Source organism: Bemisia tabaci, chromosome 2 (assembly GCF_918797505.1).
Source record: "Bemisia tabaci chromosome 2, PGI_BMITA_v3".
Classification (NCBI taxonomy): Eukaryota; Metazoa; Arthropoda; class Insecta; order Hemiptera; family Aleyrodidae; genus Bemisia; species Bemisia tabaci.
Genome location: NC_092794.1, coordinates 69,415,254 through 69,442,115, shown reverse-complemented (window position 1 = coordinate 69,442,115; position 26,862 = coordinate 69,415,254). Strand labels below are relative to the sequence as shown.

The 26,862-nt window shown below is 36.3% G+C and overlaps 1 protein-coding gene across 2 annotated transcripts; it reads right to left on the bottom strand.

Annotated features, from left to right (window-relative positions):
- On the bottom strand, nt 1–26,862 carry LOC109041869 (uncharacterized). Of its 2 annotated transcripts, XM_072296171.1 has the most exons (17): nt 26,727–26,828; nt 26,411–26,498; nt 25,036–25,104; nt 23,519–23,566; nt 21,944–22,323; nt 20,931–21,221; nt 20,270–20,416; nt 18,349–18,563; nt 17,561–17,774; nt 15,455–15,659; nt 13,260–13,423; nt 11,329–11,511; nt 10,140–10,278; nt 9,252–9,407; nt 6,525–6,720; nt 4,782–5,108; nt 1–2,953 (listed from the first exon to the last, which is right to left on the bottom strand). In XM_072296171.1, the coding sequence occupies exons 3-17, from the start codon at nt 25,049–25,051 to the stop codon at nt 2,389–2,391; spliced, it is 3,246 nt and encodes a 1,081-aa protein (XP_072152272.1). In that variant the 5' UTR covers nt 25,052–25,104; nt 26,411–26,498; nt 26,727–26,828; the 3' UTR covers nt 1–2,388. The 2 variants fall into 2 exon arrangements, with proteins under 2 accessions (XP_072152272.1, XP_072152273.1); XM_072296172.1 differs by having other exon boundaries at nt 13,260–13,420; nt 26,411–26,862.

Here is a 26,862-nt window from a genome sequence, read left to right as displayed (position 1 = left end):
TAAAAATTACTATGAACTTTACTTCACTAAAAACTAGTCATATATACAAAATGGTTGAATAAAATTACAAAAGCTCTAAAAAGGCATCTCTTTTGATCTTTAAAAAGAGCCGGAAGTATAGACTTACAAAGAAAAAGTGTGTAAGTGATCAGCTTATATTCAGCTTATATTCATTATATCAGCTTATATCAGCTAGTATCCAAGAGTTAGGTACGCATCAATGACTAAAGACAGGAATTGCGTCATCTTAATTGCAACGTTGAAAAATCTGTGAGGATGCTTCATTTTCTTCAAGGAAAACTAATGGAAATGTTTCCTTGCGATTATGTAGTATTTTTTTTTTAGATTGATTAAAGAAAATTTACAAAAAATGTCAAAAGAAACTGTTGATTGGTTTCCCTTTAAAAAATTAAACATAGGCAGACACTTAGGAAGATGCAATCTTGGATAGGTATTCGTTTTTTTACTTAGGTTATCGATGTGGCATAAATTTTACGAACAATCCATATAAAGGTTAGCAACAAGTCGGCTAAAAACAATTGCTGCAACACCTTGGCTTGATCCTTCTTAAAATCACAGTTTCATGAGATTTTAAACTTGTGTGCTCCAATTCGGTCACAAAAACTACCAATTCAATTTAAATATGGTGGTGAGTGAGACAATGCGTTTGATACTCTGACAGCAGGCAAGTAGATTATGGTCAAGTATTTCAAAGAAATTTACTCCATAATTTCTCTTTTTTGTAGTGCAAACTTGTTCTTTAAATATTTTCCAACAATAATTTTTTGACAATCAACTTATTTTTTGAGCTTCCGTTTACTTCACTCTAGTTCCAATAAAGTGCTCAGTTTTTAACATGATTGAAAAATCTTTAACTAAATGGCTACAATTACACTAAGATGAAAGCCATATTTACCCATAAATATTACCACATAGCTTGATCACTGAGATTATTTTCGGAAGGATAACAAATCTATTGTTCAACATACATTGACACTATTTGATACATTATGTCTTAGATTTACCAATCAGAATAATTTAATTGAGTTCTTTAATTCAAATCTTCCACAAGATGTGCAGGTCGATTGGTGAATCATTATGGAATGACCTTGATCGATAATTCCCTATCTTAACAATGCTATACATCGATCAAGATCATTTGATAACGATTCAACAATCGAGGCGCTGGTATTACTCTCTTTAAAGAAAGTTAGAAGTGGGGCTTACTTTGCTTGCACAGCTTCCTTGATCGGGCTGATCAAGGAAGCTGAAAATCCTATTAATCTTGAGTAAACAGTAAATTTTTAATTGAAGCTTCCAGAATCAAAACCAGCATTATCAATTGCAATCATTCCATAAATCTTCACCAATTCAAACTTTAGAACTGAACCAACAAAGATATTCTTTTTAAAATGCCTCTTTCTCTTCTTCTTCTTACACCAAGAAGTAAAATTGAACAAAACTTCAAGTAAAATATCTTTTTTTTTCGAATTTTTTTTCTGTCCCATTGGTCTTTTATCGGAGGAATTAATTAAATGAAGAGGTACTCAAATGTTCCAATTAATTTTGCTGAGTTTGATTCAAGAGATTCGCTTCTGTTACAGAGCAAAACATTGAAATTCTGTGAAAGGAGAAAATACCTAGGTGCATTGAAGAAAAGATACAGTTGGTAAAAATCTTTTGAGAAGGGGAAAAAAAACTTTACAACATCATGAAGGATTTAAGGAAAACTGCATGTGCTGTTCTAATTCTTGAAATCGTTTTCTCTTCATTTTCGTTCAGAGAGAGCTTTCCGATTAACTTTCTGAATTCCAGAACTTTTCAGATTTTTACAGTAAAGTTTCAAGAAGAGCAACTTCTCTACTGATCAATTTACCAGAAAAATCTTTGCTTTTTATGAAAATCCTGAATGGAGTATGATACATCAGGATAAGGCACTCGATGAGAGAACTCCATTCTGGGGGAGTTTTTTTCATTTTACAATTTAGAGAAAAATTAGTAAAGGACCGTCCAATGACTATTCCCATGACTTAAAAGGACTTAATTGTCGATAGCTCCGTTAGATACCACTCGGTTTCATTGATATTAGAAGCATGCTTGAATTCCTTCATTAAGCATGTTATTCAAACTTTTCATTGTAAACTTCTTTCACTGAGTGAAATTTAGAATTCTAGAGAAGATGTAACTCATTGCTTCAATTTGTACCTGGTAAATTGTCTCATTATAGGCTAAGCTGGATATGGAAAATAGCTGGAGATTTCTTGGGACACCTAAAATTGGGGAAACAAAATGGATCTGCCAAAGGAATCAAATTAACGCTGACGATGCTGCACCAATGGCATGAAAAGGACGATCTACCTAAACCCTAAACAGACTATTCATAATCACTCATTCAAGCTCAACACATGGAATCACATTAGGTTTTGAACTACCTGCGTCCGATGAGTTTGCTTTAGAACTATCTTTCATTTCCTTCTCATTGCTAAGGCAATTTGCAGCACTTGGTCTCGCACTCAAAGGAATTGTTTCCCCGCGTTTAACAGAAACTAATAATGGAACACGTTTTTTAACCCCAGAGGAACTTGGAATTGAAGAATTTTTCCCTGCACCAACTGAGCCTTTAGAAGATGGAGGGACAGAATTTAATGGAAGTGGAGAGGCTTCGACAGGGTCGATGTGCATGGGTTCTGATGTCAGTTTTTTTTCCGGCTGTTTAGGGGTATCTGGAGGCTTTGCCAATGATGCACAGCTCGGTCGCACGGCAGCAGGAATTTCTTCTCCTACTTTCACTGAGGCCAAGAGTGGAAGGCGTTTCTTCTCTTTTGGTGCTGGCTGCGACAATTTTGATGAGACAGGACTAGAAGCAGTGGCAGTGGAAGAACCAGGCTTTGGCGAAGTGAGAAAGCTCTTGATTGATGGTGATTTTGAAATTTTATCGTGAGATTTGGGCAGTCTGGAATAAGACATAAAAGTTTTAGAGCCTAAGAAGTCGAATGATAGGGGAAAATAAGACCTCATAGGTGAGGTGCTCAAATCAGAATATCGATGGCCAAAGTGGGGAGCAACATATCTTCAGTGCAGTGTTTCAAAATTTCCGCTCCTATTTTATGTTTTCAAAGGAAAACAAACAAACTTCATGATATGAAATTTACACAAAATATTCTGCTCACCAAGGAAATAAATCGAAGAAATTACGTTGACTAGTTTGGAAAAAATAAAGTATGACTGGAAGTCTGCAACGTAGCAAACAGAGATAAGTCGTTTCACTTTTTGGCAATCAATATGTGCCTTGTGTGGCATATAAATGGCTCTCAAGGTAATAAAATTGGACCGCGTTAAACAGAAAGGAACTAAGCCACATCAGCTATTGCCAAATGTAATTGGGCAATTTAATTTTTTAGATGAAAACGGGTGTACAAATTTTCGTGCAAATTTCAGTGATTTTTCTCTAAAGTACGAAGCAAATTCCTGAAAATTTTCAAAGGAATCCGCAAAAACGTTCTCTTGTAGCAAATAATTTCCCCAGTTAAATTTGGCAATAGCTGATGTGGCTTGGTTCCTTTCTGTTAAACACAGTCCAATTAAGGATGCACAAGGGCAACGAATCGAGAATACTTCTGGCTGCACAGACTGATCATATCAGATTTCAAAAATTACTGCACTATATGATGGCCATACATTAAACTGAATCTATCAGAAGTTTAATTTTTACAAAGATTTTGAACCAACTTTTTTTTTTATCCCAGAATTCTGTAGGCTGAACTGGCATTCAACATCTGCGGCTCAGGGGTGACTTTTAAAATATAACATTTTTTTTTAAAGTCCAGGTATTAGCAGCTTTGAACTCAATTTATTTTATAAAATTATAGGGCATTTTTTCAAAAATCACACTGTAGACTATCAGTTGGTTTACCATGTAGTTCTCTCAAGATAATTTCTAATAATATAAACTGCGTTCACTAAAAAATCATCATCCTTTGAGAGGAGATAAAAATTATGGTTCCAAGTGAGGGAAGATTGCAGAGTGAGTGCAGAAGGTGCGGCGAAGAATGATGGGGCGCAGTCGCTTGCAAACGCCCATTTCCATGATGACGGAGTGGAGCACTCAGACATTTGACGACCGTCTAGTTTAAAGAAAGCAGCAGATTCACTATTAGGATTTTTCTTAATTTCAATGCTTCGAAGCAAGCAAATAAGAAAATGTACAAATGCATCCTCTGATTTGATTAGTTAATGCATGGTTCCCTAAAGCATTATTAAATCAAATTTTTTTACCAAAATTGCGAATTGCAAGATAAGAGTCAAGCACCTTCCAAGAAAAATTATGACTTTTTTTTCGACTTTTACAATACACCAAATCACTATTAACCACGAAAAATCCAATTTATTCATTTTCAGACAAAATTATGTATGATTTTGCTGAATAGGCAGGGGACAAAATCATGATTTCATGGAAATATAATTTTTTTTTTTAGTGGCTGTCCAAGATCTGGAAGATTATCAACCTCTGAGGAGCCCTTTTAGGAAAGGATCTATTTAAGAAACGACTATGCATGTAACCTTAGGTCCATCAGAATGCCCATCGATAAATTAAAACATCTCAAAGGGCTCAAAGGGGCACTGACCCTGACTTAAGAAAATAAAAGTTTCAAAGTCATAAAAACAGAACAGAATATAAATAACTGTGAAATTTTACGTTTTCTAACTGTAAGTTTCTTCTCTGATTACTGGTAAACCCTGGCCTCTAGTTCAAACTAAGAGAGTATGAAATATGAACTTACTTTTCAGCAGCTGGAGAGGTAAGTTGCCTCTGGCACTCTTCCTCAGACAGAACTTTGGTAAACTTGGTAATGAGGGGAACGCCAGTGGGAGCAGGTGAGGCAGTTGAGATGATTTGGGGGCTGTTCAATTGCTTGTGCTCTGTTGAAATTTCTGAAAGCTGCTTCAGTCGCTCTTCTTCAGAAAGAACTTTGGTAAATTTAGTGATAGCTACTGTTGGATCTGGGGTTGCCATCGGCGATGAGTCTGGAACACTTGCCACATGTGGGTTGTCGCTTGCAAGAAGCTCACTCAATCCATACTGAGCTCGAATTTCGGGAGCTACAAACCTGAGAAGCAGAAAATACAACTCATTTCATGTGTTACAGTGGAAAAAAAAAGAGAGTAGAGGAGAGGGGAGATTTTTACACAGAAAAGATGAGAACTTCCATGTTCAAAACAAGAAATTTATGAGTTTACAAAACTAGGAGACGGCAAAATTCACTTAACTGCACGCAGCATCTATGTGATGCCAAACAAAGAACAAGAAAAACTGAGAAAAATTATCTTAAATTTATACTTTTATTATCAGGTCAATACTTCTCAGAACAATGCTACATCTTCAGCACCAAATAAAAAGCAAAATCAAGAACAAACTGAAAGTAACTTACCAGAGTGGGGCGAAACAATACACAAGTATCAGTTGGGTAAACATTTTAGTCAAACAAAATATAAGATGAATTTGTTGAAAAAAGCAAGCTGCTCAATCACTATTTTCCAAAACTTTACCGACTAAATGAAATTGGCAGTATAAAACAAAACTTGGTAATACTATTCAGACGTCCTCATTGCATCAGATGCGTTATCAAACCACATGTTGAAACTTGTGCTCAGAGTTATGGCATTTGGATATTCACCAATGAGTGCTTCTGGTTTTTGTGCAGCCAGCGCTTTCCAATGGAATTTGATTTTTTAATTCCATAATATATCCTAAGATGTTGTTTTATTTCCTTGTCTATACCAAGACCGGAACTGAATTCAGGGGAAAAGCACTGATCACACAAAACCTGCAAGCACCCACCCGTAAAAATATAACTGGTGGAACTCCGCACGAAAGTCTCAATATGTTGTGGGGATCATTCAAATCTCGCTAATACACGCTTGAGCCCACAATCAAACAACATCGAAACAGTGTTGCTGAGTCGTGTTTTATGCAGCCAATTTCATTCAGTCCATAGGGTTTTGGAAAATACTTTTTGAAGGGCTTGCTCCTAGAGGAAAAATCTATGCTAAAAACGGTGCTTGGTGATTTTTTGGACCTTTTTTTCTCCCAAACTTTCGTAACTTTACACATTATGGAACAAAGATAATAAACTTAGTGTCAGTTAAGGGAAGTGAGTTATTCTTTTGAACACAGCCAGGATAAGCTTCCTAGCTGCATTGATTCAAAATTAGCAGCATTAGTCTCACCTACTTTGGGACAGCCTTTGTATTTAGAATTATTATGTGCTAACTCAAGAACTCCTACTATCTATCTTAAATGATCAATTGCCTTGATCTGTTCCTTAGAATCTTCCTCCAGCTAGTTCAGTATATTGATAGCTATCCTTTCAAGACTGTTATCATTACAACACATCAACTCTAAACTCACATAAATTTTTCTGAAGAATTTTTCATCCATATGGTCAATTCCATTTTCCTCACACTTGTGTGAGTTAACAAGAGCCTAAACCAAAATAGCAAATGAATAATGCAGAGGGTCTTACCAACATTTGCGTCCAAACAATTTTGCATTTTCATTATTGGGACAAATTTGATACGTGGCTATTTCTTTCATTTTTGCATTTATATTTTTTAATGTTGCTGAACTTGATTGACTTTCCAATATTTTCAAAAATTCATTGACTAAAAATTTGCGATTTCTCACACTTCCATGGATCAGCCGAATTAAACCTTTTACTTCTGCAAAACAAAAATAGAATAATTTACTTAGAAAGCATAAAAAGATGCATAATCACAAATGTAGTTAAACACAAATCTAGCTTTGCCTACTTCCGCTCAATGAGAATATAGATGCTTGTATAAATCAAGGAAGAGGATGGATTCATGGAGGATACAATATTCTCAAAAATGAATAGAATCCTTTCTAAAGCACACCAGAACAATCTTTCAGAAAATTCACAGCTGCAATTTTTTCCTCTTTTATTTCTGGCTTAGATTTTTCTTTATAACAGTAAGAAGTGCTTTAAAGTTCAGTTCTCTTTCAAAAAAGAGTGGAACTGACGCAATTTGAAAAACACTCTTCCTCGCTCGATACGTTCTTTTTTTTACAAGGTATGTAGATGTCAGGAGTAAAACCCGAATTGCAGTTGTTTCTCTATGTTCCTGGTCACATTGTAATGATTCTGTGCTTTTAGTTACATCTTGATATGGCCAGGTACATTGTAACTTTATTTGGATGCATACTGCTAAGCTCATGGTCTTGAGAAAAATAGTCAGTTTTTCGTAAAATTGTGACAGTGGCTATCTGTTATGGCGGGGCAAAACTTTGCTGCATGAAAAAGCTTTTGCAAAAATGACTTCTACCCTTGCTTGGAGGAGAGAATGCTGATGCAAAAAATTTAGTAGATATTATGTGATCAATTGCTGACGATTTTTGAAAAATTTAAACTTGACACAATAAATTTAACCCATTGCCTTGACAAAACGTTTCGTCCGGCACCGCGCAGGCAATGGCAGCCATGCTCGTCCTGACAAATTTGCATCAATCCTTTTTTGTTTTCACCAGTGGCGTGCGGTCCGGATAAGCAAGGCAAGCACTACTTGCCCAAAGATTTCAAAAGAAAGAAGAAAATTACACCTATTAAGTGTTTTACATTTTAGCAAATATAATTTCTAAAATGTGCTCAGTAAGTAAATTGCATTAAAAACAGAAAGAGAGGGAGACGGAAATATGTATAGAGCCACCAAAGTAGAAAAGCGGCAGAGCGGATGGGGGTGGCGCAGCCCGCAGCGCGGCCTGAACACGGGCCGACTCATGCGCTGGAGAATAGCTTGCGATCAGCTGAGCTGAGAGCCACTGCTTGGCGGCGGAATCAAGGCAGGCGGAGAGAGCGGTACGTTCCGAGTCCGAGCCCTTCGCTGCGCGATCGCAGCTCGCTTCTCTTGGCCATCTCTTGGCCCGTCACCGCAGCGCGCTGCTTTTGCCTCCGATGCGATATCTTGTTCCCTCTTTCTGTCGCGGCTGTATTTGCTCCTCCGAAGCAAATGCCTTTAAGTTCTATAAAATTTGGCTCACTTCGATCTAATTGGTGATGAATTTGAAAATTCTCAATCCTATTTTAAATGCAGAAAGCCTTTTTTTTTTTTTTTTTGGGGGGGGGGGGGGGTAAATTTAAGTAACCCAAAAAATTCTAAATGCTGTAGAATAAAGACTATGATACCTTGAATAAGTGGCAAAATTAGGAGTTAAGAGTATGCTCCAATGATCAATAACATTCGAAACAAGTTCGTTGGCAAACTGCTCGGATGATGAATTTGCCGACGATGGACGATCCTCTAAAAAATGTCACGTCGTAGTATCGTTTTGAAGCGAGCTCAAAAACCGCAATTTCTACGCAGATTGTGAACGTATATTGAGTGCATTTCAGACTTGCCAATGCGCTCATCGTGCATTTTGTTGAGCAATTTCATGCAATGTCGACATCAGGACAAAAGTTTGCAACAGGCCCATTGCTGACGATTTTTGAAAATTTAACTTGACACAATAAATTTAACCCATTGTGACCTTGCGAGTAAATGAAATCATAAATAAGAGAGAAAGAAATAAAACCACAGTTTTTCAAGTTGTTCCATCAGATTTCATCCGAAAAATAGAGCAAAAAGAGTAAAATTTTAAGAATTTTCTAGGGAAGCTAGGGGGAGGGGGAAGGGAAAGAGGCTACGTTAAATCCCCCCCCCCGGATGGCGAACGCTAGAGCTTGCTCTGTCACTGAACCCACCGCACGCCACTGGTTTTCACATTTTTGCCAACAAATGGCACCATGAGTATGCGCCAACCAACGTTTCTTTGACAACCAGTGCGATGAAGGGCGTTGCCGACAACAACCGTACTTGTGAGCAGACTTGTCCTTGCATTACGCAGTTATTTTATAGAGGGCTGATTTTATCTCATTTAAATGATATGTCGATGCCACAAAAATTAAAAACAAACGGCATAGCAATAAGTTAAAAAAAAAAGTTTGAAGCTTGTTATTTAAGTTGATCTCATTTTGCCCCTAGTCACGTTGATGCTAACATTTTGATGATGTCATCACTGACTAGTGCCATAAATTTTTTGATGCGATTCACTTTTTCATCAAAGATTCGTGTAATAATAATGAAGAAAATTGATTTCTTCTAGTTGAACTTCTCCTGCATCCAACAGGCAGACATCTTGGCCATCATTTTCTGTTATAAGTACAGAATTTAAATTAGTCATAGTTTCCTCATACCTTCATCTGTAAATTTGCGGTTTTTGCCGGAGGTAGGATTGTTTTCTTTATCTGGAGAGTTTTCATCAGCACCAAATGGCTCAGTTGTTGAGATTGATCCATTTTCTTTCCATACAGCTCGACGGGGCATTAAATATTTCACGATTCTACTGTCAACTAATGAAAAAAAATCGATTCTATTATCAGTGAAAGAGGTAACACTTATTTCTAGTTGAGATTCTCTAATTTGTGAGAAAAAGATTCATCATAAAATTGAGTACTAAAATCGAGAGAGCAAAAAAAAAAAAGACTTTGAATAGAAAAAAGTTCCTCCGGATGTGAAAGAACACAGACATAAAATACAGTTGTTTCGATTTCATGAAGAGTTAAAACTCAATGGACTTTAATGCCCGCTTCTACCTCTAGTAGCTGGATAGATTGTTGATAAAACTTCATAAATATGGATCTCAATTGAAGAATTGCAACATTTTCACTATTTTTTATTTTTTTAGAAGAATATTAAAATAAATTACTGCATGAATCTCGTGAAATATTTTTAAGAGAGGTATAGGAAATCATACAAAATTTGTTCCAGTAGTGATCTTGTCCCTGAGAAAGTAAAATATGACAAGCAGTCTGTAAAATCACAAAACAGCGATACATGTTTTACTACTTTCACCATAGAAATAAGATCCATTCAGGGACATCAAGGTTAAGTTAGGAGTGACGTGAATTTAACACCCTTGCTGGCAAATAGGTGGCATTGTGAACACAACTGTTGATACAATACATACTACATAGAAACAAGGAAAAATTTCTCCCACTGATCAATAAATTAAAAATCGAGGGGGCAAAAACCAATTTTTCATTGTGTGCTGAAAGGATCAAAAAAGGTGAAAGGTAATTTACCACAGGTAGTATCCTCAACGTTATTGTTGATCCACATGGGTCCGACAAGGATCGGCTTCAACCGCTCTGTTTTCTCAGATAATTCAGCTTCAAATTCTTCGCCTAATAATTTCAATTTCAATTTCTGTGCCTCTGGATTCTAAAAAAGAAATAGTATTATTACCACTTTTGTGTCTGATCTCACACAATTTAGATTCCAAAATTGGAACCACAATTCTAATAAAGTCAATTTTTCTCACACTTTATAGACAAAGTGTTTTTAACAGTCTTTCAGAAAATTTGGGATACCTTCTTAGTGCTTTCCCCTGATCAGTGAAAAGCATAAAGTATCCCTCTTTGCTGAAAAATTATGAACTGTTGACTTATTTATTTCAACTATCAGGAGAACTCTTTGAAGTAACATTCACGAAATGGCTGCTCTGGCAAACTAGGCTACAGCAAATATTTGCCACGGACAAACAAGACTGCTGATGCAGAGGATGAGCTCTTAAACCAGAGCACATACAATGAAAAATTCCAAACCATGCATACATTTCCCACACTCTTTGGACTTTCTGCAGCTGCAGACATCTAGCCTGCAACTAAATTTTTTCTTACAATTTTAATTATTCAAGTTGCTATGTAGGTTAGAAAATTGTTATATAGCAATTTCATAAAATTTTGGTGCAGAAAATTTTATTTAATAAAAAAATCATGAATCAAAAATAAGGATAATCCATCCTTTTTCTTTTCTTCTACTACTCTTCGTGAATTTTTATTAGGAAGAATAGCATGAAATGACTCATTGTTCGCGTTTCATTCTTGAGAGTTTGAAAATTTAGTGCTGAGAGACAAATTTAGGTTGAACTGGATACATTTGATAGAATCACATGGTCAACACTTCATATTGTGCTAAACTGTGCAATTTTGAAATTGGAGCAATTTTATAAGCCGTTCCTTCGATTTTAAGGCTTGTTGACACCCCGTTATTACAAAGCTGTTTGATGCGCTCACCACTATATCCATTAATCTAACCGACACTAATCGGCTCCACAATGGACTTGAGAACCCGCTCAAATGAGCTGAATAGAGCATTTTCTAATTCAGAGTTTTACTAAGGAGACATGTTCGGACAATTTGGAGCAAAATATTACAACAGCTAACAAAGATTAATGAAAACTACTAAAATATGTTGCCTGGTGGAACCAACCATGTCCTCAGCATCTTCTTCTTCTTGAACTTCTTCATCACTGAGATATCCGTGAGGCACGAAGGTTTCATTGTCTACCTCGTAATCATCCTCACTTTCTTTTTCATCGTCTGATCCACGGAGCGATTCACCTTCTCCTTCTTCCCACTCATCGTCTGAGTCTACTTCATAGTCAAAATGAACCTACAAAAAAAGATGAACGTTGAATTTCCCATAAAAAATTTGTCAAATATTGCATGATGCACATTAAAGATAAGCCCAAAAATGCCCTTTGTTGACATCAAAATAGCAATCCACATCAATGGAAAGGGACTAGGATAAGGAGAGTCATAAAATAATTACTCGCTCTCAAAAACTGATTACACTGGTGAAAGGAACCATGAGTAGGACCAAAGCTATAGAGAAACGTGGAAATAGAGAAAGTAAAGTATGAAATTTGAGCATGAACTTAAAACAAAGAGGCAAAACTTGCAAGAATCTAATTTTCAACAATTTAGCATCAAACAAATCGACCAGAGTAGTGTGATTTTCAAACTTTCAAATGCTTAGAGTTGAAAAAATTCAAATAATGCGTAGCTATGGCTAAAGAGAGTCTTATTGAATTGTGCAAAGGACTAAGGAAAAAAGGTAAAGAAACTGCATCTGATTATGTTTGTAAACAAATATATGAGGGAAATAGAAGACGGGATAGGTCAGGGTAAAGAGGTTATTACATAAAACTAAAAAAATAATTTAACCCAAAAAATATTAATACCTTAGCTCCTGAGAAGACAGAATGTGAGGTAAGACCTGAAGGCAATAAAAGTGAAGGAATAGAGAGAAAAAACAAATGAGGAGAGCAAAGAAATGGCTCACCAAATGCTACGATATAATAGATCAGTAATCCTTCAAAATGCGTCAAAAGCATGAGTACGGAGGATCCCTGATTTTTCCAGGAGTTAAACATCATTAAAGCTATGTGGACACTGGAGTTAAATTTGCAAGGGCATACTAAAATAAGTAAATGCGGGGTTTGGAAAATCATTAAATGAGAACTGTTTGAAATTAAAACACGTTTAGTAAAGAAACTTGTTTAGTCTCCTGTCACTAATAATAACAATATTGCCTCTCACAAAATAGGATTTTGGCATCAGAAGTATTATCTCATTGAGTCGCCTGACAATGCCTAAAAGTACTATTTAAAGTAAGTTAAGTATCGCTGAGAAAAATCCAACACTTCGCCACCTCAATAGACGACTAGACACGGTCTAAATTAGAGATAAATGTCACTTGTTTTCTCTTCAAAATTTTACGTGGGAAACAATCTACATGGCAGGAAGTTGGAAAATCAACTCTTACACGAGACATTAACAAGATCTTTTGACACAGATCAAATGGTATTTGCATTTTTTCAATTTAACCAATGTTATGATGAACACCTATAACTTGCTTAGGAGTTGATTTTCAGACATCCGGTTGTGTGAATCGTTCAATTAGTGAAATTTTGAAGAGGAAACATGTTGCATAAAGCTTTAACTCATACGGTAGGACATAAACATATACAGGCAGCTCAAAACAGAAACAGTAGAACAAAAACAAGAAAATAGCGGAAACAAGGAAAAAGTACATAAAATTATACAGGACGTTTCGGTGTCTCACGACACCATTATCAACCACTAAAAACAGAATAGTACAAAATATAAAAAATAAATTAAAATCAAAGGAAAATTATTATCAAAGGATAAGATCAAAAGAAAATTATTTTTTGTACTTTACTGTTTTTAGCAGTTGATAATGGTGTCGTAAGACACCGAAACGTCCCGCATAATTATATATATTTTAGCCTTGTTTCCTCTGTTTCCTTGTTTTTGATCTACTGTTTTAACTCATACACCTGTCTAGTAGCCTCTCATGTCCATAATATCTGTCCATACAAACTGGATGGTACTTACATCATCCTTTTGACATGGGTTGCGTGGTTTGATTGTTTTGCTTTTCTTCCTCCAAGTGCCATAGTACGGTGGTCGATGGTTCTCATGGAATTGCAGTAGTTTGGCTCTCATCAAGGTTCGCTTGCTGACGATGTCTGTTTCTGTCTCAATATCATCATCATCTTCTGAAATGATTCATTACATTTAATAAAATTTAATAATAATAATAATACAGTAAAACTTCGATATAACGAATTTCTAGGGACCGGCGAAAAAATTTGTTAAATCGAAAACCGCGGAAAACCCGATTTTAGGCCACAACTTGTTTTGAAATGTTTGGTGTTTTCCAGTTTCGTGTACACCCCCCCCCCCCCCTCCTCTTAAACTATGACGATATTTTACGGAAAATCGGCGGGGAACACCCGGTTAGCACTTGATCAGTAAAACTGTGCAGCGGTAGGGAGGAGCACACGGCAGGGGTTGAAGTCGTGCTGATGACACTGTTGACGTAGCTCCTTAATCACCCCGTTTATTCGAGGAAACATGTGCGCCTCGGAAATTCCCAATCCCGCCACGTCGGAAAATGACCTTTGCACCGACACAGACGTACAATACGCGGGTGAAGACAAGAATGCTTTCTCCCCTGCGGTGTTACCAGGCGCGCGGAAATTCCCGTGCATTCGTTAAATCGAGTTCGATTTACATGATAAAGTTTGTACTTGGACCGAAGATTTCCTTAGAAAAAGCGAATATTCGTTATACCGAAATTCGTTATACAGGGTGTTCGAAAAGTCCCCTCCCCCCCTCTAACTTTTGACCTAATTGAGGTAGAGATTTGAAACTTGGAGGGTGTTCCTAGATCAAAGGGAGCTACTTTTTGACCCCCCCAAAATTTTGGGGGGCCCCATTTTGGGGGGGTTACGGACCCTAACTTTTAATTTTCAAATGGGAAGACCCCCTTTGTGATACCTCGTTCGAAAGAGCATAAAAAAAGAAAATTTTTCGCGCAAACCGGAAGTCATTATCTCAAACCGTTTCAAAATGGCGGCCGGTCAAAGTTCCAAATGGCCGAAAATTGGCACCTCTGCTATTTGCACATGGATTCACCTGAAATTCGGTATCTGGGGGTATTTTGACCCGGGAATAACGAGCTCAACGTTAGATTTTTAAAAAAACCCTAATTTTTCAAAATGGCCGCCGATTAAAGTTCAAAATGGTCAACAATTGGCAACCTCGACTTTTTGCCGATAGATTCGCCTCAAACTCGGTGTTTGAGGGTATCTGGGTGGGAGACAAACGAATTCGACGTTATTTCACCGAGTTTCAGGCGAATCTATTGGCAAAAAGTCGAGGTTGCCAATTGTTGACCATTTTGAACTTTAATCGGCGGCCATTTTGAAAAATTAGGGTTTTTTTAAAAATCTAACGTTGAGCTCGTTATTCCCGGGTCAAAATACCCCCAGATACCGAATTTCAGGTGAATCCATCGGCAAAAAAATCGAGTTTGTCAAATTTTCGGCCTTTTTGAGCCTAAACCGGTCGCCATTTTGAAAAATTAGGGTTTTTTTGAAAATCTAACGTTAAATTCGTTTTTCTCGTGCCAAAATACCCCCAGATACCGAGTTTCAAGCAAATCCATGTGCAAATAGCAGAGGTGCCAATTTTCGGCCATTTGGAACTTTGACCGGCCGCCATTTTGAAACGGTTTGAGATAATGACTTCCGGTTTGCGCGAAAAATTTTCTTTTTTTATGCTCTTTCGAACGAGGTATCACAAAGGGGGTCTTCCCATTTGAAAATTAAAAGTTAGGGTCCGTAACCCCCCCAAAATGGGGCCCCCCAAAATTTTGGGGGGGTCAAAAAGTAGCTCCCTTTGATCTAGGAACACTCTCCAAGTTTCAAATCTCTACCTCAATTAGGTCAAAAGTTAGAGGGGGGGGAGGGGACTTTTCGAACACCCTGTATAGAATTTATTTTACATTGAAAAGTTAGGGATTTTTTCGGGACCGCGAAAAAAATTGGTTAATTCGAAGAATTTGTTATATCGACGTTCGTTATATCAAAGTTTTACTGTACTTCAAATGATACATCAATAGCTCAATATAATGTTCGGAAAAACTTGTAATAATAGGTTAACCACACTTAACATGAGTTAAAAGAACAAAAAAAGGGGAAAAAAGCAGAGAAAATAAGCAGCAATCTGCTTGGTTTTCTTACCAACGATAATAGAATCATCATCATCATTACTTGGCCATGTTTTGCCAGATGTCCCCTTTTGATAGTCGGATGATTTAAGCTGATGGATGTACAATTCTTTTAAGTCCAATTCAGACGCATTTGTGATAGCACTTTCTAGAGAAGCAAGCCGTTCCGCAGACAATGTCACCCGAGTTGTGGGTGCTAGTTTCATGAAAGGCTTTTCCTGCAAAAAAAAATGACACAGTGAAATTAAAGAACTGTCAGAGACATAAACTGTACTATCACTAAAAATCAGCATTGTGCTAGTGTAGTCCACAGCAGCGATGCTCAGTCAGAGGTTGGCGAGATCTTATGAATTTTTTTTTTTTGTTTTATCCTTTGTAACTCCCTAGATTTTTCATTTGTTCCGATTTTCATCCGAATTGACAACATTTCATTTTTTAGTGGGAAAATAATTTTCTCCTTACTATAGAAAAAGGGATTGCTCATTAATGGGTCAGTTGCGCTGGTCACAGAATCGTGTTTTGATTCTTGATACTTTTAGATTAGCTTGTTTTTTTTATTTTTTTTTTTTAAACAAAGATTTATTTCATTGTAAGCTTCCAATACAGGAAAATATATACAATTAGCTTAAATTATAAGTAATGTATGTAGAAGTAACAACAGATTAATTACTTCATATCATAAGAGTTAAGAAAGAAAGTGGTGAAATAATTGACTCGCTACAGTTAGTCGATTACATAATTTTAAATTTTTAGAGTTTAGGACTCGGAATCAGTAAAGACAGTCATAAAGATTCAATGGATTAATGAGTGAGTTTCAGATGAACTGAGTTGACGTAAATAATTTGATCCTAAAAATAGTTTTGTCTTAGAAATCAGTGTCAGGGTTGGTGACAAGCTCCCAAGGTTTCTTTCTTTTAAGTATTCTAATCTCTTTTAGATTATTTAGTAACTCAATTGCTGTTTCATTTCGGTGACGATGAAGCCTGTCTTCGTACCTTTGAGAGATTTTCTGAATATATTTATAAATAAATTCTATATCTAGGTCCTTGTGAATGTCTCTATTGGTTTCATATCTTTCAGCACCACACAATTTTCTTAAAGTTTCAGACTGCATCGATTGCAATAATTTTAAACTAGATTTGGGGACGCAGCCCCAAATTTGACAACCATATGCCCATGTGGGTCTTATGATTTGTTTATAAAGTAAAATCTTATTATCTAAAGAAAGGGAGGACTTCTTACCTAGTAACCAATTTAATCTAAAATTTTTAAAATTGCATTCCTTCTTTTAAAGTTTAATATGATGTTTCCATTGAAGTTTGGTATCTAACGTAATTCCTAACTATTTTGCTACTTTGCTTAACAGTATTGGAGTATTGCAGAAATTTAGAGAGATTTTTCTAATCTTTTTGGTAGATTAGCTGAAAATAATAAGATCTGTCCAAACCGCAACTTTCTACGTTCAATATTAACCGTGATATCACCCTTTGGAAAGTCAGGTTTTTGGCTCGTAACAGATGCGAAACATCAGCTATGTTAAACGTAAACAAACTAAGGTGAATTGATTGACCGCTTAATCTCTTCGCTGCGAGTGCGTTATCTCCTGATAAAAAGATCTTTCATGAGCAAATAACTCTGTTTCTTGAGTTTGTATACGTCTAACGTCGTTGAAGTTTTGCATTGCACCCTCTGCATCACTGATCGAACAAAAAAGGAAGAAACCAAGGGTGTCCCTGCCGCGGTGGATGATGTCAAAAACCTGACTTTTCAAAGGGCGATATCTCGGTTAATATTGAACGTAGAACGTTGCAGTTAAGTTTTAATAAATGCTGGTGTGCATTAACATCCATATTTGTACATAAAAATGACAACAAACTTTGATAAACAATTAAAAAACTCTGTAACAGAAGTTAAAAACAATTTCTGCTCTTAGTTTGCGTTCAGTTACCATTCCTTCATGAAGTCTGTTTGCTATCATCAGTATTTAGGGCCACATTTGATCTTTTGGTCTTGAGATTTGGAAGCAATGCCACAGGGGCAGCTTAGTGTTGGACTTATGAGCCTGAAATGGCTCGTAACATGTTGAACATAAACGAAAGGAGGATGAGATCAATTCTACCTGAAATGGCATGAAAGCAAGATTGGTAGGAGCTGCCTCTGATTCTGTTTCCATCTTTGACGACTGTTCAGTTTTAGGCTTGTTGACAAAAAAACTAGCAAATGCTGCTTTCACTTTGTTTTCCTTCTTCTGTTTCAATTCTTCTTGCTTCTTTTTTTCTTCTTCTGCTTTTCGTTTCTCCTCCTCTTTCCGCAGTTTTTCTTCATTTTTTAGCCTGAGGAAAAAAAGGAAGGTTAGTTAGGGCACAGGATTAGTACATGCCAAGAAATTACCGGATCAACTTGATCACCCACGGTTTTTGTTTGTTCCTCAAGCCCAAGTAATCGAAGAAAAACAAAAAATCATGTACTGCAAATCCACTTGGGAAAAACTTCAAATTTTTAGATTCACTGCACAGCACAGCCACAGCAGCTGATATACCTGAATTCCACCAGGAATGAGCAAACTGAATTCCTGTGTATGTGTTTAGATTTATTCTGTGAACTAGGGTTCCCTCAAAACTAATCAAGCCACTTTTCAAATCAAAATTTTGAAATGAGATAATTTTTTCTTGATGAGACACTTTTAACATAAATTGCAGAATAACTGGCCCCATTCAGATCAATCATTAACTCAAAATTGGACATAATTCCTTGAATCTACCCAAAACGGTCCAAATATACTGGCTTGAGGCATCTGTCAGTCATACATAGTTCATATGGCAATGAAATTATTAAAAATCATCAACATAATGTTAGAGTTATCGTGAAAAGAACAGTAAAAAAAATTCAAAGGATGGAAGATCTTACTCTATTTCTGCGAGGCGTTTCTTCTCTTTTTCTTCCTTGTCCTTCCGCTTTTGTTCTTCATGCCTTTTCTTCTCTTCTTGCTCTCGTCTCTTCAATTCTTCTTTTTCCTTCCTTATTTTTTCTTTCTCCTCTTGTTCTTTCCGTTTCAATTCCTCCTTCTCCCTTTTCAGCTTGAGTTTTGCTTCAAGTTCCTCTGCTTTTTTCCTTTCCTTTTCCTTGATTAAGATAGAGAGAGAGCAAAAACATATAAGTCAGAGTTGTTTGGAAATAATACAAAACAAAATCGTCAAACTCCACTTGTTTTTTTAGAGTTTTTTCAGCCATTCTGCAACTTCCATGAGTAATGAGAGGTCACACTTACCGATGAACATTTGGCTTTACCCAAGGGTGCAAAAAATTTCATGGCCTTACGACAAAGCAGGTTGCAATCGGACTTCTGCAAAAATGTAAGGGCTCAAATAATCGGTTTTAAAAATGGGAAGGCTAAAAAAAGACGTATTTTAACAAACCTGCGGTAAAAATTTGGTAATTTTCTTTTCAAACTGGGGTAGGAATCACAGCAATTTTTAAACATAGTTCCGTAAAAAGGTCGTCACTTTGAAATTTTTGCAGGAAAAAAGGGTTTTAAAATGGGAGGGCTAAGAACTTTCTACATCCCTGGCTTTACCCACAGTGCATTTTGAGAAATGCCTTAATAGTCTCTACTAAAGACTGCGGATGCACCTTGTGGAGACTGACATACCCAAATAAACAAACAAAAAAACAAAAATTGCTGTAGCAGGGTGTCTACGAAAACAGACTGACTAGAAATCAGTACTTCTTCAGTACTTTTTCAGTACATTCCCAAGAAATTCAGTACCTCCTCAACAGAAAAATTCAGTACCTCTCGTAGACGAAATTCGAAAAATTTCAATTTTTCGCTCAAAATTGTGACAACAATGACAAAAAATTAAAAAAATTCCGGACTTTTTTACAGAATTTCCGCATTTTACGGTACTTCCGGACCGCCCTTAGAAAATCAGTGCTATTTCCGGTCTTTCCGGAAATTCCGGACTTGTAGACACCCTGTGTAGTGCTTTGAGAGGAGTTCAACCTCCTGTTTTTAAGATGCCACAGAGGTCAATTGAACTCCTAGATTGATTTTCACAAATCATCGGCCGAATAATCCCTCCAATGATGTTGATAATGCACCTTTGTCCACTGGGAGTTCATATGTTGAGGCTTTAGCCATCACTGCCTTTGAAAGTAAGAAGTATTTTTAAAGCACATGGACTTATCTTATCTTAAAGATTCTTATCTTCAAGAATACTGAACTCTATTTCCTTCTCTTTTTTTTGTGTGTGGTTTTTATGTTCCTCTGAAGAGAGTGATCAAAGCTTTCATTGGAAGAACTGAGGTAACTTTAGTTCCATCACATTTTTTGTAGTGATTTAATCATTCGGATAGTAAGATGTAAAAGGTACATTTGTTACTTGAGAACTTTTGAACTTCGATGATTTGTGGCAAAGTAAGAGGATTAACTGAGCATATTGACACAAAACAGGTATATGTACACAAAATATCCATTGCGAAAAGAATTTCTGTGCAAGAGATGGATCACAGAAGCATTCCTTGAGATATGGCTCCCAGTTTCGGGCTGGATTGTAAACCGGGGTTTATCCAAGATTTAATCAAAAGAAAAGAAATTAGATGAACAACACTAAAGAAAAAATGGTTTAAAGACATTGAATTTGTGCAGTAAGGCATGGAATACATAATTACTGCAAAAAACTGATCCTGTTAATGTACAAAAGACAACTTTAAAGCAGAAAAGGTATTGTAGCTTGAAAATCATGATACATGATAATCAAGTAATACATTGAGGGTTTTCTCTGAATCAACTGGTTCAGTTTCCTCTCAAGTAAAATAAAAGGTTACTTACAAGTCGTAATTTTTCTCTCTCCTGTTGTTTTTCCAACTGCTTTGGTGTGAGTTTGCGAGATTTAGGGGTTTTTTTTTCACTGGTTGGAGTTTTGACAGAGGTGACGGATATTTCCTTGGCAGATGAGGTAGACACGTTCAATGATTGCTGAAATGTCAAATAATAAATATATAAAATCATTGAAACATCCACACATCTTGATAACTGACACGCTCTTATATAAGTCTTATAAAGCGCCAATTTAATACTACTTAAAGCGTTGCACATTTGAATTGCACTTTTCCATTTTTGCATCGCACAATGAGAGGAAAGTTAAGTGGAAGGATCAGCTTTGGGCCTTTGGGCATTATTCCATTCAACTAGAAAAATCACAGACTGCAAAAGACAAGAGCTTCCTCTTCTCGAGGGCGCCTACAGATACAACCCGGAACCAAGAGGGTCAGGATCTGCGGTCCAGCTGGCAAAAAGCTTCTGGTCATTTCCGATGCACATTAGTACCTCTGTGATTAATAGGTGAAATCATTCATGGTTTTAGTGGGAAGAAATAATTATAATATTTATTTTGTACCCAAGATCAAGATTCACTATTTGTGCAGCTTAAAAACTTGAATGACATTTTTCTGTAGATAATTCACGACTATGCTCAATGACAAGGACATACATTCTCTGAGACTTCCGATGTGACAGATCCGTCTTTTGACTTTTTGTCTTCTTCATTGCTTTCCTCTTGAGGATCAACCACACTAGGCTCTTTAGCAGACTCCGAAGATTTTTCTTCAAGATCAATACAGGAAACTTCCATTTCATCTTCTGTAGATGCACCACTCTTAGATTCACAGCCATCAGTTTTATCCGCCATTGAAGATATACTGACATCAGCTTCTCCCTTTGCACTGAGTTTTTTCGAAATCTGATCCAACATTTCTTCTTCTTTGCAGGCATATTTTGTATCCTACAAAAAAATGATAGAATGATTAGCAAATGCAGATGAAAAATAAGTCAATAAAGCGCCTTGATATTCACATTATTACAATGACATTTTCGTCAAATGACTAAATTGATATTGTCATGCTACTTAAAAATGTCATGTGGAAGCTAGGAAGAAATGCAATCACATGATGTATCTTTTCATTAGATCGTCATCTTCTGACAAAGGCATCTCAATTGCCATTCGCGCTTAGACCTTAGACACAAGGTTGCCCGACATTCTAATATTGTTTTAATTTTTTTTTTAAATACTCTACATACTTTCATGAACATTTCAGGGATTAATTTTGATGAAAAGAGAAAAATAAGGTTATATCTTCACAGGATTCTGTTCATTAGTCTCTCCATGAAAAATTGGACAATATTGCATCTGGGCACAAATGACACTTGTAATACTTTTGCCAGAGGATGACGAGATTTTATGAGATACAGACACTTCAAAAGTTGAGTGGTAGATTGACAAAGATAGAAATATGTCTTCTCAGAAATCATATTTCACGACATGTCATTCTTCATCATTATTTTCATTATTTATATTCTTGTGTTTTGTTCAACACGAAAGAAAATGTGTTAAAGCAAAGTTTAAAATTTCAGAACAAAAGGAGTTAAGAGTCATGAATGATAAGTATTAAAATAAATTTCAGTTATAAAATTTGAGCAACATTGAGGATAGCACGAGTGTCCTACCTCTTCAACACGATCCTTTTCCTCCAAATCTACTACCAGGGCGACGTTTCCTTTCTCCTCCGCTGTTGCAGCCTTTGCAGAATTTTCTTTTACAACGGAGCTAACACTTTCCTTTTCTTTTAGATCAGACTCGATTTTATCGTCCTTTGACTTGTTTAATTCTTCATCACTGACACTGATTTTTTTCTTCTTTAAAACCGTTTCTTGTGGTTCAGCGGTTCCATTCTCTACAGCTTTCTTATTCTCTTTAGAATCATCTTTATCAATGACTTCCAATATTTCAATGCCATCATCAATCTCATTGAATTTCCGCTTGGGAGCATTGCTTGTGTTGTCCTTCTTGGCAGAGGGTGGCTTAAGAGGTTGGAACACCAGACGAGCTGAAAGTGAATAGAGGAAAAGTTTTAAAAAGTTCTAATAGTGGCCTTCGGGCCACACCCGCTATTCAATCCGCCGGCCTCTCTCCTGAGGGGCCACAGGATGTTTAATAACATCTAAAATAAAGTCTCCTAATGCAGCAATGCAGGTGCAGCAGGCTCATCAAGAGAGAGAGAAAAAAAAAGTTCTATTCCTCTGAAATTTTCAATAAAATCTTCTCTTCAAATCCTCGCTGATAATTCAGCCTGCAAAAGGTTTCTACCTAAATGAATGTTTTCGTAACAAAAAAAAAAAAAAAAAATAGAAAAAACAAGAGCAAGAAAAAAAAAGAAAAAAGGAGGAGAAAAAGAAAAAAAATAAGCAGCTATCACGGAGGCAGTCTCAACTGTTCAGTCTGACAGGGTACGCATGTACAGAGACTGAAAATTTAGCCCACAAATGTCGTTGATTATACATTCGGACTGCTCTTGTGATAGCAGCAAATTCTCTGTGAAAAAATGTCCATAAAGTTTGTTTCAAGTTACTGTTCATTGATAATGGTTTCAGAACTTAAAGGTCTTTGATGACTTTTCTCGGCTGCCATTTTCATTTTTCAAACCTGCAGGATACATATGAGTTTCAAAAGTACAAACTTTTACGACTTCAAGTTTGTAGTATGTCAGCAATGAAACTGCAGAAATGCACATCTTGATTTGCGAAGTTTCAGATTTCCTGTTATACTTCATTTTTTAAATTAAAAAGTACTAGACGTCATTTCTTAAAAACTTCCCTAATTTTCCTTCCCTGTGTGAAAAATACTCTGTGAAGATTCCAAGCAATAGTTTTGGTTGGTTCTCCTTTGATCAAATAAAACCAGAGTGGAAATTTTGAAACTCCGAAAATAAGATAAGCGTTCCTGCAATTTCACCATTGATGCATGGTTGTGTAAAAGTGTACCACATTAGTTTAGCTTGTAGGATGAATATAAATACTCCAAATGACTGTTGCTCTCTTCCTGTCTGCATTTTTAGCTGTATTAATCACTCAGTTCCAAAGCTGATGGTATTTGGTCAGCCAGCAAACGGCTAACAGCATCAAAATTGTCAATCTTGACTAAGAAAAACATGAATTTACATTGTTTTTGTTTGTGACGGTAGAACCGTTTCATTGTCTTATTTTATTTAATCCTGGAGAATTGAAACAACAAACTTTAGTTACCTTGTTTTAATTTCTTTGCAGGAACTTGCGTTTCATCTATATTATCACCTGAAACATTCAAAAACAAAACTGTTTCAAGATCAAAAATACCAACACTCAAACTACAAAAATTGTTCATTGAAGTTAAGCATCGTGCCAAAGTTGAGTTCCAGTACAAGTGCATTATGCCAGGATAAAGATGCAGCCTACCAAAAATTAAATATGTAACCTGAATGACAGGTACTTAATAAGAACTACATTAAATCAGAGTAACAAAATTTTCTTACTCTAATCAACCGAGCACACAAATATTGACTAAAGTCAACTGAAATTAAAATTATTAGAATTTCTGTAATTTATCTGCTAATATTTACTGATACATAATTACATAAATCATTCTCTGATTGAAAATTGGATCAGGGCTGCAGTAAGTTTCAAGCTATCGCTGCATTCAATTGGCTTTTCCCCAATTTTAATTGGTCGTCCCCCAAATTCAATCAACCTCCTCACATTTTGAACCAAAATACACCCCCAAGAACTAAAAAAAAAGAAAAGAAAGCCTTCTGCCCGAAAATTAACATTTTTACTGTTAAAATGCCATAGTTCACTTAGGATTCCTCCCTTATGTCCCATCTTCAGACGCTCCCCAAATTTTCCCCGTTCTTGCAGGAGCTGCCTTATTTCACATAGCCAGTACACAGCCATGGATGCTGAGGAAGTTTCTGCACCCATGAATTGGATACCCACTATGAGAAATCAAGATAGAGAAAATACATACAAAATTTGAGGGCATTCATGAGCATTACCCTGAACAGAGGCAGGAGAATGCTGAAATTTGGGGGGAAAATTCAAATATTTGTCCTTGTAATTTTTAAAAACAAAATTTCGGAAGTGAGCTTTTTCAAATCTATGGCTTCCACAAAAATGTCTACATAAGGAGAAAATGCCTCCAAGTTCCTTTGGAAACATTCATTTTGGCAGAAAAACGTTTGGACTTTCGAATGTTCAATCCTCAGTCTTCTTATAGTTGCAAGTGCAGTGATTTATTGATTTCCCTCCGATTTATAGCAGACGCCACTGCCAGGGAATGTAACTGCGATGAAAGAAACTTGATGTAATTCAACAGTTAAACTTTTAAAATGCATAGCTCAGTTGAGTTTCAAAATGTCTACTCCTGTTTAAATTTTTTAAAAAGAGCTTGTACAGATTTCATGGCTTTGAATTTTAACAAAGTATTTTCCACAAAGAGAGGAAAAATCACCGGAGTTTTCAAGAAATGAATTCGGTCATTTCCTATGTAGAAAATGAAGTGAGACAAGAAGTCTGCAACACTGCAAACCAGCCTATATGCCTGTATGTCTATGCAGTATGCACAACAAAAAATAGAAAAATCTGAAGTAAATATAATGAAAATAAAAATGTCTACAAGGCTTCATCACTGCACAGCACTTGAGGTATTCCTGGATTGATATTTACAGATAAGATTCAATAGTTCTGAAAAATCAAACCTGACATTTAACATGGCAGGTGATACTCACAGGAGGTATTTGACATATCTACTTGATGTATTTATCTTCGCTGTCGATTAATTATTTTCTCCTTTGAACCTGTAAAAAAAGCAGATAAAAGACCATCTAAGTAAAACCATTCATAAAGACAGGGATTAACCAATCATAACGGCGAATGAAAGAAGAAATAAAGTACCTATGCAATTTAGAAACTTACATCTAATAATAGCTAAATTTACTCATATAACATAGTACAATTTGTGATTATTCTGAATATCAATAACTGAAACAAGGTTATGAAGTTTGGTTTGCATTGACATTGAAAAAAGGTACAACTTAAATACAGTTCATGGAGTCTTGAGGACCGCTGTTAGAGTAGGTTTGCAGTATCTAGTAGCTGTTGAGGTTATTTGCAGAGCAAAGTGGCTACATGGGAACTCCCAGGTATTCACTAGAATGCTCTGCAAAATCTATCTAGGAGTTTCTAGAGCAGAATTAGATGAGGAACGGAATATTCTTAGGTAAAGACTCTCCCTTATAACCTAAGAGATTTTTGCTCCCTCATCACTTGAACTTAATTAAATTTCTTTCATTCATCCTTGTGTGAGTAATTAACATGTGTAGCTAGGCATCATGAGTAGTGCAAAATAGCAATTGTAGCAGAATCAGCTGCAGAGATGGAGTCATTGATGACTGTCAAATGCAAAATTTCTTACCAAAAAGATACTGCTTTCATTTCTTAAAATTTTGCCATTATTTGGTTTAAAATTATTCTAATGGCTCACGCACAGGCCCTACTGTTCTTTTGTTGGCTGAAAATTTAAAAGCTACCGAGATATTTGACTTAATTGATGCGATAAATCCTACGACAGTTGAACCACCCAAGAAACCATGACAAATCACCTTAAGGCTTACAAAAAAGATTAGATACACTGGTGAAAAACCCAGTCAAATAGACTTCTATGCTATTAAATACCTCTTAAAGTATAATGTAAAACACTCTAGTGAGGGTATTCAATGCAATGTTCGTTACTGATTCACATTGACACATAGCTATTTCACCATTTTCTTACTTTCCATCAAGAGCACTGGGTCTGACATAAAAAGTCTGCAGAGGAGATGTCTGAAGGAATGCATGACTTGAATTAAAATCCACAAGCCAACTAATGGTGCCCATGCAGAAAACCCTTTTCTCGGTTTTGGATGAATTCCCTCAACCCCAAACTCGACAATCGTTTAACAAGGCCTGGCAACCATCAGCCTCACTTCAATAAGTTTCCTCCCAGATTGGTGGACAAAGATTGATCAGAGCTGGTCCACCACTGATAGAAACAAGGATTTTAAACTTTACTTCACAGCATTATCGTGTCTCAAGAGAGAATTCAAATAGAAAATGCATACTTACTTGAGTCTATGGTTATCCCGTAGCACACATGAAGAAGGGCTCAGGGTGTCTTGCACCATGTGATCTTTACTAGTTGTGAGGCATGAAGCTAGGCAACATCAAAAAAAAAAATGTTAGAAGTCGAGCTGGGCAGACTCACCACCGGCGAAAATTTTTTAGTTCATAAAAATAGAAAAGTTGCCTGAGATCAATAGATCTGTAGACACCCGAAAGCGAGTAGGATCCTCAACATGTGTTTACAAGTTTACATTGCGCACGAAATGAAAAGATAAGCTGAGAACTGCTAAATTATTCGATCGAATTTCTGATACTTTACCGAAAATGGTTGGAAATGTTGGGCAAAACTTTCAAAAATTAAAATTAATTTAGAATTTGAGCGAATCCAGGAATCAAAGTAAGAATGTAAACACGTCCTTTCTTGATTTTAGCGGCAAATTATCAATTTTCTTCTC

Excerpts from the sequence above, each read along its gene's own strand:
- LOC109041869 (XM_072296171.1), bottom strand. Across the intron at positions 20,417-20,930 it reads CATCGGAAGTCTCAGAGAAT|CAATCATTGAACGTGTCTAC; the intron begins GTATGTCCTTGT and ends TTGACATTTCAG. Across the intron at positions 10,279-11,328 it reads AAGAAGATGCTGAGGACATG|AATCCAGAGGCACAGAAATT; the intron begins GTTGGTTCCACC and ends TTTCTTTTTTAG.